Below are 12,578 nucleotides of genomic sequence, written 5' to 3' on the forward strand. Positions count from 1 at the left end.
TAGGATTTTTTTATTTTTTTAATACGCTTACAAAATGTCACAGATCTGACAGTAGATGTGAATGTCCACCAATTTTAAAGTTAAACATTTATGACACACAGCTGTTTTCCCAACACCCAAAGCAAATCTACACACAAAAGTGAAATGTAAGAATTCAAGTATCACCTTCTGTTAGTGAATTACTGTATACAAATAATAACTCTTGTTATTTTTTATGTAAACATACCATACAAATGCATATTAACACTTAGCTGATCCAGCCCCAAGAGAAAATTTCTCCAATAAGGCTAGTAGTATCTTGTTACACTTGAACAATTTGTGCTTCTCAAATGTTTTGCTTCTTTTTCCTCAAAAGAGGAGCGTTGACAAGCTTGGGCTGTATTGAATCCCTAGATTGTTTTAGTTTTGTATTTGTGTGTGTTTCAGATTTTGAATTACATGTAGAGCAACTGCCTTAAATAATATAACAGGAAGCATTTCTAGACTTGTCTGTAAGACTGTAGATCAGTCTGTGGTACTAGCCTGTATGCCCACAAATGTAAAAATTATTGTTGCTGGGTTTTTTAAAAAAGTATGTAAGATTATATAGATTAATTATTCTTCCTCAGTACCATTTGACAGTGATTTCCTCAGGAACTACTCAGTTTGCTGGCATTACAGACCAAGCTTCATCTTGGTTGTAATTTATTTTTTTTAGGAATAGCAATTAGAGCTACATAATGTGCTTTTCAGGAGTCGCTATAGTGCCACTATTTAACCTATCCCTAATATAATACAGCAGAACCAATGTTTTGTAGTACAAAGTCACCCAAAATAAGCTTAGCTGACCTGTATCAATTTTGGAGGTTAATGAACAGATAAGAAAATAGGGAGAAACAAGCGACTAGTTGTGTGTGTCCGAATGAGATCTGGATTTATGTTTCTCCTGAATGCTGGATGCTCGTGGCTACACTGTGAACTACTTCTCGAGCCAAGTGGTGTCTCTTAGAACTGTCAGTGAAATGGCAGAAGCTTCGCACTTAAGGAAGACCTCAAATGTTTGTTCCAAGCCCTTTTGGTTCATCTGAAGCAGCCCTTTGGATCGCAAGCAGATTTGATAGGGAAGGGGATTGCATAGCTAAGTCCACTTGAAAACATATTGCAAAATGTCAAATGAAGTTTTGCAATGTAAATAAAGTGCATGTTCAATTGAATGCAGCAGTAGCAAAGCAGAACTGTTAAATCTTTTTATGTTTCGAACGTAACAGCAGCTCATACAGAAAAGGCCTGATGGAGCACATGCAGGTAACATTAAAGCTCACTGGGAAGAGCACAAAAGTGCTTTTATCTTGTGCCATCAAAAGTCTTAACGTGTGGTGGTAAAATAAACAACTTTTGGGATTCTAGCTGTATGCCACTGTTAACTCAAATAGGTTCATGGAGGAAGCTTTAAAGTCCTCCCACATAGCGCCCGCCCCCCACTTTTCCCCAGGTCTTAAGCTTTTTCTCTTGTACCAAGTTAACTGCTTTATGTAATCTCTAGAATGAGCAGGAGGGCCATGGAGGATCAGACAAGTCTTTCAGAGAAGAAATATTACTTGGCAAGAATAGACATAGGAAACAGAGCTCTAGAGCAGTGTGATGGGCTATGGAGGTGTGAGCTTTTGTGCTGTGGCGCTTCAAATAAATATTACTTCCTTGTGGAGCTATTGGTCCAAGTTGGTCTCAGTGTATTACAGCTTTTGCAAGACACAATGTTACCCCACCCATACGAAACAGTTTATGTTTGTATCTCTGTGCTGTTGTACTAATGCATGATAATTTGGTCACAAGGCTCAGCTGCTAGGAGCAAATCACAAGTATCTCCTTAGAGATGCTCTAGTCCTATTGTAAGTAATAGGGAGGATTCTGTCAGAACTGTGCATATACCTTCAAGGCCATTTTTCAGCTCCAGCCAATAGCTGAAGAACAATATGAAAAAGTGCAATACATCCTTCCCTAGAAAATATTTCCTAGAAGCCCTAAGACAGGCACCCAGAAAATAATAAAAACATTAGAAAAAGAAACAGTCAACATTTGGCACAATTATTCAGTTATTTCACACCTGGCTCAGCGCATGAGAAAGGGTAAATGAGGATCTTTTTCCTACTTTGCTACTCTCCAAAAATCATTTATTTCTATCCTGCCTTTCCCCCCTAACAGACACTCAAGGTAAATCATACATCTTAATTAGTAAAGTTTTTCCAAATTCCTCTGAAACACAATAGGGAATTGAAACATTATTTGTCCCTGCATTATGGTTAAGACAGGTAATATAAATAAACCTATATTCCTACAACCTGTGTATACAGAATACCAGAGTTGTTCTATATGTATCGTCATGTCTACAAGTAATGACGTTTCTACAAAAACATTATTACTTCCATTTTAAGAGGGAATGAAAAATCACAAATGATCTTGCTAAAGCTTATGAATGCCCCAAAAGGTTGTTTTCTAGGCATTCTGAATAGGTTAGACTCCTAACAATTGGCTACTATAAACCTCCAAAACAGACATACTTTATTTCCAAATATTCATCAATACCGTATTTTGAACCTTCTCTTCCCAGCCCAGATTGTTTTACGCCACCGAAAGGGCACTCCACGGCAGACACGATGCCTTCATTAACGCCCACCATCCCAACCTCAAGCTTCTCTGCAACTCTCCAGATCTGGGCCGGGTCTCGGGAGTAGAAATAACCTGCAAAATATAGCATTGAATAGAAAACAGTTTGGAGTTTTTTGTTTGTTGTTTTGCTGGGAGAAAGGTCATTTCTCTAAGCTTGAAATTGTAAAGTCAAGATGTGGCCTGGTAGCTTGAACCATACCCCATCTTGCCTCCTTAAGCATTGTAGATTTGCAGTGTTAAGAACTCACATACCTGCTAAGCCCACGTTGGCTGAATTTGCTATGGCAAGAGCTTCTTCCTCTGTATCAAACCTGCAAAAGTATTAATAGGAGATGTAAATAATAATGGAAGAACTGCTTTATTGCAAGTGGTGTGCAATTAGAGGCCTCTCCCATGGGAAATTCGTGATGGCATCCCCACTCTCTCGACTGACGCAGATTTCCATAACTTCCCATGAATTAAGCTAGTATAAAAGTTACACGATGTGTTCCAACATCAGCAATACATTTGCATGTTTAAAAATGACACCGATTATGGGAAGATTAGTAAATCCTATGCAGTTTCATCAGGTTAAAATAAAACAGGGTGGGGAAATGGGGAAGAATTTTCTAAAGGTGACATCCAACAATGGCTATTTGCTTGCACAATAGAGACTTTTACACCTCTCCGCTGCAGCACCCCCATGTAGTCTAGAATCTGGGGAAGTGAAGTCCATTGGTGACATTAAATTTTGCCCTAAGAGAAAAAGGTTGGGAATGGCTACCAAAACCACCACGTAATTTCTTGAGTGAGCATTTGCTGGAATATAGCTAAGCAAATGCGAGACCTAATGTAAATATATTTTGACATCCAGGTCACTCCATAGTGTTTGAAACATATTAGAAGAGGGTTGGTGGTGTGCCTCACCACACATAATGCAAACAATATTCCCACACTATGAGACAAGACTTCCCAGTAAGTCAACATTTGCAACATTTTAGCACATCCAGAAGAGTTTCCCTCAGGAAATCCCTTGGGAAAAGTCTATTCAAGCACTACTATTGTTGTTAGCCGCCCTGAGGCCGGCTTCGGCTGGGGAGGGCGGGATATAAATAAAAAAATATTATTTATTATTATTACCTACCCAAGCTATATAAGAAATAAAAATACATAAAATTGAGGCACCAGAGAAGTTAGAATGTGGGCATCACTGTGAAAGAGGCAAATGGCTTCATTCTTACACACTTGTGCAAACTTCAGGACACATGAAAAATGATCATGAAAAGATTGTGAAAAGTGCTAACAGATCAGAAATTAAAGGCATAGGCATTTTATTGTATTTTGACATGGTTTTGAAATACCTACCTTTCTCAGGCTAGCCACATAAATTGTAACAAGATTATGCCTGGGATGCATACCACTAAAGTTTTCAAAAGAAATCTAAGGTGGCACCTGATTATATTTTATATACATAAATATATAAAGAAACACAAAATGACTGACACAGTCTGTGCAAATTTTCTACCCGAAGTTGGGAAAGGGGTGCTGTTGTCTTTATACATGGCAATATAAAATAAGGGAAAGTTCCCCACTGCCAGCCAGATACTTTTGCTCCACAGAATCCCTCCTGACTGTCGCTGACTTTGAGAAATGTGAATTAGCAGGGAAGCCATCACTATATGAGTAAACTGTATTGCACTTCCAAGACTGCGATGGTTCCAAAAAACACAGCTGCAATTGTGGCTATCGCAGAGTATATTTGTGTAGGGACAGTTCCTTGCCAATTCAAACATTATACTTGGGAGCGTGATCCTTAATCCAGGAATTGTCTGGAAGGGACGCATGTAATAAGTAGGAGAAATGTCAGCTGTTTCCTGTTGTGAACTACTTCTATGCTTATCACAATCCATCTTGCCTCCAAGTGTGTAATATGGTAAGGTTAACAGGAGTCATTATACAGAAGAGTATCCCTGACAGAAATTGCCATTTTTGATGTAATAATCAAAGTTTGTTAGTGTGTGATCTGCAGAATAAACTCTTACTTCATAACTGGGGCCAAAGGACCAAAAGTCTCCTCTTGTGTGCACAACATGCGTGTTGTGACATTGCTGAGAAGAGTCGGTTCAAAGAAATTCTTCCCGTAACTGTGCCTTTTTCCTCCTGTAACTATGGACGCTCCTTGGGAAACAGCATCGTGAATATGTTTTTCAACCTGAGGGAAACAAAGCAAGTGCAGTGTTAGGCTCTCCCACAAAAGGGTGGTTTTCATATCCCAAGTAATAATAATAATACTAATAAATTTTATTTACGGTATATCCTGCCCTCCCCAGCCGAAGCCGGGCTTAGGGCGGCTAACAACAATAAAACAGTACAACAGTACAACACAACACAACACTCTAAAATCATTCATTATAAAATTAATTCAAATCAAATCAATGGCAATGGCAATGGCAACCATTGGGCCAGAGCTCCGCAAAGATTGCCGAAGGAGGGAGTCAGGCTGTGCCCTGGCCAAAGGCCTGGTGGAACAGCTCTGTCTTGCAGGCCCTGTGGAAAGATGTCAAGTCCCGCAGGGCCCTGGTCTCTTGTGACAGAGTGTTCCACCAGATCGGAGCCACAGCCGAAAAAGCCCTGGGCTCTAGTTGAGGCCACCCTAACCTCTCTGTGGCCTGGGACCTTCAAGATGTTTTTATTTGAAGCCCGTAAGTTTCTCTGTGGGACATACCAGGACGAAGAGGCGGTCCCGTAGGTATGAGGGTCCTAGGCCGTATAGGGCTTTAAAGGTTAAAACCAGCACCTTAAACCTTATCCTGTACTCCACCGGGAGCCAGTGCAGCTGGTATAGCACAGGGTGAATGTGATCTCGCAGCGAAGACCCCGTAAGGAGTCTCGCTGCAGCATTCTGCACCCGCTGGAGTTTCTGGGTCAGTCTCAAGGGCAGCCCCACGTAGAGCGAGTTACAATAATCCAGTCTGGAGGTGACCGTCGCGTGGATCACAGTGGCTAGGTCAGGGTGAGAGAGGTAAGGAGCCAACTGCTTAGCTTGGCGGAGATGGAAAAATGCCGCCTTTGTTATAGCTGCAATCTGCGCCTCCATGGAAAGGGAGATGTCGAAGATTACACCCAAACTCTTAACGGACAGTGCTGGCACTAATTGCGCCCCTGCAAGAGATGGGAGTTGCCCCCCCAAACCCATATTGTCCCGTCCCAGCCACAGGACCCCTGTCTTCGAAGGATTTAGCTTCAACCGGCTCCCACGTAACCATCCAGCCACAGCTTCCAAACATCTGGTCAGTGTGTCTGGGGCCGAGTTAGGATTGCCATCCATCAACAGATAGAGTTGGGTGTCATCAGCATACTGATGGCAACCCAGCCCCAAACTCCGGACAAGCTGGGCAAGGGGGCGCATAAAGATGTTGAAAAGCATCGGGGAGAGTATCGCACCCTGAGGTACTCCACACACCAAGGAGTGGCGCGATGACAATTCCTCCCCAAGCGCCACCCTCTGTCCCCAACCAGAGAGAAACGAGCGCAGCCATTGAAGGACTGTGCCCTGGATCCCCACGTCAGCAAGGCAGTGGTCCAGGAGTTCGTGATCGACCATGTCGAAAGCTGCTGACAGATCTAGAAGAATCAGCAGCCCCGACCCGCCTCGGTCCAGCTGTCTACGAAGATCATCTGTTAGGGCAACCAGAGCTGTCTCGGTCCCATGACCAGCGCGGAAGCCGGACTGGAATGGATCCAGAGCCAATGTTTCATCCAGAAACCCACCAAGCTGTTCAGCAACCGCTCTCTCAATCACCTTACCCAGGAACGGAAGATTCGAAACCGGGCGGTAATTGGTTAGATCTAAGGGATCTAATGATGTTTTCTTTAAGAGCGGGCGCACCACTGCCTCCTTCAGTTCTCCTGGGAATGTCCCCGTGCCAAGGGACAAATTGATGATATCCCCCAGGAGGGCCCGCACCTCATCTGGACACGCTCTAATCAGCCAAGACGGGCATGGGTCGAGAGGACAGGTGGTGGGCTTTCCAGCTCGGAGGAGTCTGTCCACATCGGCTGGGGATATCCGGTCGAAGTGGTCCAATACTGGACCCAAGGACAGTCGAGGGGCCTCCAGTTCCTTTATTGTATCCAAATTGGCAGGGAGGTCATAGCGGAGCAACAAGACCTTCTCCGCAAAAAAGCTCGCAAATGCCTCACAGCTGTGTGTCAAATTGTTATTTAAATTTGGCTGTCCCTCAAGGGACGTTAGAGACCTAATTATACTAAATAATTGCGCCGGGCGAGAGCTAGCGGATGCAATGGAGGTCGAGAAGTAAGACTTCTTAGCAGCCTTCACCACCATCTCGTAGGTTTTCATAAAAACCCTATAAGATGTTCTTGAGGCTCCGTCACGGGCACCCCGCCATACTCGCTCTAGCCGTCTGAGGTCCCGCTTCATTTTCCGGAGCTCCTCGGTAAACCAGGGAGCCCGGTTTCTGTGGGGTCGCAGAGGGCGCTTAGGTGCGATCTCATCAATGGCTGCCAGGAGCTGGATATTCCAGCCCTCAACAAGCTCAGTCAATGAGTCGCCAGGGGGAGCAAGGTCCTGCAAGGCTTGGCGGAATCTATCAGGGTCCATAAGCCTCTGCGGGCGAGCCCAAATCGGCTCGCCACCTAAGCAGGGTGGGGGTGGAAAGTCAATCCTGGCTTTCAGAGCGTAGTGATCAGACCATGGCACCTTCATGGAAGGAGACATGATCACATCTATACCTACGCCAAAGATCAAATCCAGCGTGTGGCCTGCTTGGTGTGGGGCCCAAAACAAATTGGGAGAGCCCTAGTGTCGCCATGGAAGACACCAGGTCCAGAGCCTGTGAGGAGGGATTGGCATGGATGTTGAAGTCCCCCAATACCAATAGGTTAGGGAACTCCAAGGCCCAGCCAGCCACCGCCTCCAGTAGGCCTGACAGGGTGGCTGCTGGTGCGCTAGGTGGCCGGTACACCAGCCAGACAGCCAAGCTCTCCTCGGAGCCCCACACTAGGCCAACACATTCAATGCCGGGGATCAATGGTGATGGTAGAGCCCTGAAAGGACAATCTTCCCGGATTAATAATGCCACCCTTCCCCCCCAGCCCACAGTCCGTGACTGGTGGAGGACGGAGAAACCCAGGGGCGCCATCTCTCGTAAGGTAACTGTTTCCCCTTCGCGCACCCAGGTCTCCGTCACACAAGCCAGGTCGACCCCCTGCAAGGTAAAGAAATCTCGCAGGGTGGCAGTTTTGTTGCCTATAGACCTGGCATTGCACAGCACCAGTGACGTAGGTGAGTAATCCTTGCTCACCCTAGCCTCGTCCCTCGGGATGAGGCGCAGATTGGAAGGGATACGAGCATATCCATATCTCGATCCCCTTCGCCTATAACATCTGCCCCCACTGCCATACCTCCCACGCCCCTCCACGGTAGCAATCCCAAGCCTCATATTAGCCTCCATTGATGGCAATTAATGTTATTCTTTCCCAGCCTAAAACAATAAAACCTTAAAACAATAAAAACAACCCCCCCCGAAAACAATAAAACAATACAAATAAAAACTGCAAAAATAACAAATCCATCAAAATCAAACAAATTCCCAAGCCCACCCAAACATCCATCCCACCCCCATATATAAAAAATCTAAAGGGAAAGGAAAATTTTAAAACATGTTAAAAAGAACTCTGCGTCCCTCCGGGTCCTCCTGGGCAGCAGCAGCATCAGTGGCAACAACCGTCCTTGTGAGGCCCCACCCTGGGCCAGATAGTAAGTGGCAGGAGCAGTCCTTATGAGGCTTCAGGCCCCGCCCTGGGCCAGATGGTGAGTGGCAAGAAGGAGCAGGGCCCTCAGGCACTCACACAGGGGAGTCCTCCTGGGCAGCAGAGAACAGCAGTTCTTGTGAGGCTTCAGGCCCCGCTCTGGGCCAGGTGGTAAGTGGCAAGAAGGAGCAGGGCCCTCAGGCACTCACACAGGGGAGTCCTCCTGGGCAGCAGAGCAGTCCTTTTGAGGTTTCAAGCCCCGCCCCGGGCCAGGTGGTAAGTGGCAAGAAGGAGCAGGGCCCTCAGGCACTCACACAAGTAGAATTTTGTAGTTCGTTATTATTCCATTGGCACAGCCAACAAACGTAACTTGGCAATACCTCTTCGTACCACAAAAAAATTAAAAACAAAACACTTACCTTTTCCACAGCTTTTTCATTAATTAGCGGTCCCTGAGTTGTCCCTTCATCAAACCCATTGCCAATACGTAGCTCTGACTTAATGGCTCGTGCAAACTTTTCTACGAATGCATCGTGGATCCCTTTTTGCACCAAGAAGCGGTTTGTACACACACAGGTCTAAAGTCAAAAGAAATAGCGTTTGTTTTCAGTTAGGCATACACTAGTGCTTTGTTGTTTAATGTCATGGGCTCCTTTGGGAGGAAGGGTGGGGTAGAAATTTAAGAAATAAGCCAAAATGTTTAAATCAAGATCAAATGTATGCTGGAAATGTAAAGAGAAAGAGGGAACCTTTTATCATATGTGGCTGATGTGCAAAGTGGTAAAAGCATTCTGGGAGATGATATATATAATGAGTTGAAAAAAATGTTATAGAAAGCTTTTTCTTAAGAAACCAGAAGCTTTTATTTTAGGAATTTTAGGTGCAGAGATTCCAAATGACCAGAAGACATTATTCATGTATGCGACTACAGCTGTCTGGACTCTGCTAGCTCAGAGATGTAAAGAAAATACAGTCCCTACCAAGAAAGATTGGCAGATAAAATGGATGGACTATGCTGAAATGGCAAAACTGACTGGAAGAATTAGGAATCAGGAAGTATCAAATTTTAATAAGGAATGGTGAAAATACATAACGTATTTTTAAAATTTATTGTAAACTATTAAACTCATTAGTAGGATTGACATAAAACTGTGAAATGTGCAATAATATTTGTTGACATATCCTACTGAGCTCTGTTTGTGCTCGGCTGTGTATCATGGGAGGCATGGAAGCATTCCGTTTTACATGCAAATGCTTTGGTTTCTACCTTCATCAGCGACACAACTGAGTTTCATGAGCAACAATGTCAGATTTCAAACTAGATTCCAGTGCAATAAATGCTGAGGGCAGAAGTCTTCAGAGGGCAACACTAGCTAACCACAAGAGAGGTTAAAAGTAAAGGAAAAGGCAAAAGTTTTAAGTACTGCCCTCCAAATTAAAGCCAAGGGTTTAGTCTGTACAGCTAGTGTAGACTCAAAGTGTCCCAGAACTGGACTTCCACCCAAGCATGAATAAACTCCCCTTGAAATCAATAACACTTCTAAGTAAATCAGAATGTATCTGAAGAAGTGTGCATGCACACGAAAGCTTATACCAAGAACTAACTTAGTTGGTCTTTAAGGTGCTACAGGAAGGAATTTTTTTATTTCCAGAATGTAATGGTCCCACTGTAACTGAACTCTGCTTAGTTATAGCTGGGTTGTATTCTGAACTGTCAGACTTATTATTATGACACCTGCTTTTTATAGATCAAGAATGAGGGGTGAAACGTCTTTGCTTGTGTCCACCCCCCCTGCCCCAGTACAAGGCATAACCAAATTTGTAAAAGAGCAGCGCTCAAATTATCTGCAAGTGTGGTAGGGGTGAAAACAGGGGAGATTAATCTCACCTGGCCTGAATTTCTGTATTTGGAAGCCAAAGCTCCTGCTACCGCTTTGTCTACATCAGCACTATCAAACACTATGAATGGAGCGTGTCCTCCGAGCTCCATGGAGACCCTCTTCACAGTGCCAGCAGCATGGCGCAGCAATATCTGCAAGTACACAGGAAACACAGAAAGCTGTACACCTACAAAGATGAATTATACAAACTTAGCTTTTTTTGAATGCCGAGAGAATACTCTGTAGTTGAAATCACAAGTTCCCTATTAAACTACCTACTCATTTTTCTAATCTAAGGAGTAAATGTAGATCTCAAAGTCTTCAGTGCTTATTTTAGATGATGATGATGATGATGATGATGATGATAATAATAATAATAATAATAATAAATAGTAGTAGTAGTAGTAGTAATAGCAGTAGTAGTAGTATGCCCCAGCCACTCTGAGCAGCTTCCAACAACTTTTAAAACCACAGTATAATTTTCCTAATTATACACAGTGCCCAGCCTTGGACATGGGGTGTTCTCTAAAGCAATAGATGTGAATCTTTGAAACAGTCCCATTCTTTTTAATACCACTTTGCATGCATTAAGACACTGGTCTGAGATGAGTTGATCCAATTATGTAAGTGAATGGAAAATGACTACTGGTTTTAGACTGAGTTTCAAGGGATGGCAGTAAGGGTCAAACTAGACAAGACAAGATATAGATATAGATATATAGATATAGATATCTTTTTATGTATGTGACTACAGCGGCACGGATATTGATAGCCCAATGTTGGAAAGAGGAAAAGATCCCAACAAAAAAAGATTAGCAAATTAAGTTAATGAAATATGTGGAAATGGCTAAATTAACAGAGAAACTTAGAAATCAAGACAATAACAAATTACAAAATGGGAATGGGAAGTCTTTATTGCATATATATCAAAGCATTGTATACAAGTTGATACATTAGCAGGATTTTAAGAAACATTTGCATTATTATGATAAAAGATAGAACTGGATACAATTAGATGAATAATATTACATGGACATGCATGAATTAATCATAAAACAATGGAACCACGGGAGGGGGTAGAGGGAAGTCAAGAGAATTGAGAAATCCCACATTTGGATGTTCTATTGAATATATAAACAGCACTGTGAAGTTTTTAATTTTTATTTCTTTTTATTTTCTTTTAAATGTTTATTTTATTTAATGTGATGTTTGTCATAATGAAAATCAATAAAAATATTATTAAAAAACAAAACAAACTAGACAAGATAACATCTACCCAATTAGCAACTTCATTTTAGCTATGTATTTTAGCCACAAATTTGCAGCAGTTTATGAGCCAACATTGAGAAGCTTACCTTTCCTGTAGCCGTTGAGCCTGTAAAAGAGATCTTGGCTACCAAAGGATCAGTGCACATCACTTCCCCAACCGCTACTGCCTGTTGTCTAGAACAGGGAACAACATTATACACTCCTGCAGGTATTCCAGCCCGATTTGCAAGCTGCAGCGAAAAAAAGCATGAAACTGGTTAGAATTATATAATAATGATAAACAACAAACTGAAGATGGTGCTGAGCTTTGTCTTGTTGCAAGTGTGTCACAAGCATTTAAAAACCACACATAATTTCAATAATCTTATTTTTAAAAATAAGTTAATCTGCCTTTTATATAGTGTATGTGAATGCTTTTAGATTTTTATTCCATTTTTAGCTTTATACTGGTTCCAGTCTTTGTACTATTCTACAAATAACTCAGAGTGACTTAGAAAAAAATGACTAGTAAGTGCAATAAATAGTAATAATTAATCCACTGTTCATCAATATAAAAATCTCACCTCAGCGAGTGCTAAAGCAGATAAGGGTGTATCTTCTGCTGGTTTCACCACCACTGTGCAGCCAGCTGCCAAAGCAGCACCGACTTTCCTTGTAATCATAGCACTTGGAAAATTCCACTAAATTGAAGAAACAGGTGCATTTAAATGCTGTGTGCACATTGGTGCAATAAAACAACTGGCAAGTTCTGAAATTTGAGGGGGAAATTAGCAAGATAGAAAGCTTTTAGATCCTTGGCTGTTGTTTGATCCATCTGCTCCCGAGATCCTGGCAACTTCTAGATACCATCAAACCATGTATAAAAGCCACTCTCCTTTCCACCAACAAAATGGGACCTTAACTTCCACTGAATGGTTTGGAATCCCATTGTCTCTGCAGGAAACTGTGTAGTTACCAAGTAGGGACACCAGATACCAGAAAGAAGACTCAGCAAGCCTACCATTAGCCCCACATCTCAAATTCACTTCC

At 42.7% G+C, this 12,578-nt stretch overlaps 1 protein-coding gene across 1 annotated transcript in view; it reads right to left on the bottom strand.

Annotated features, from left to right (window-relative positions):
* ALDH5A1 (aldehyde dehydrogenase 5 family member A1) overlaps window positions 1-12,578 on the bottom strand; it is a 17,417-nt gene continuing 4,839 nt past the window's right edge. Inside the window, exons 4-10 of the mRNA XM_081014202.1 lie at window positions 12,113-12,229; window positions 11,636-11,779; window positions 10,289-10,432; window positions 8,820-8,978; window positions 4,668-4,837; window positions 2,899-2,957; window positions 1-2,718 (exon numbers count right to left, since the gene is read on the bottom strand). Of these exons, the coding sequence (XP_080870328.1) occupies window positions 2,513-2,718; window positions 2,899-2,957; window positions 4,668-4,837; window positions 8,820-8,978; window positions 10,289-10,432; window positions 11,636-11,779; window positions 12,113-12,229 (999 nt within the window). The 3' untranslated portion in view covers window positions 1-2,512. The remainder of the gene's footprint in view (window positions 2,719-2,898; window positions 2,958-4,667; window positions 4,838-8,819; window positions 8,979-10,288; window positions 10,433-11,635; window positions 11,780-12,112; window positions 12,230-12,578) is intronic.

The sequence above is a fragment of the Podarcis pityusensis genome (assembly GCF_964106645.2).
Source record: "Podarcis pityusensis genome assembly, chromosome: 7".
Lineage (NCBI taxonomy): Eukaryota > Metazoa > Chordata > Lepidosauria > Squamata > Lacertidae > Podarcis > Podarcis pityusensis.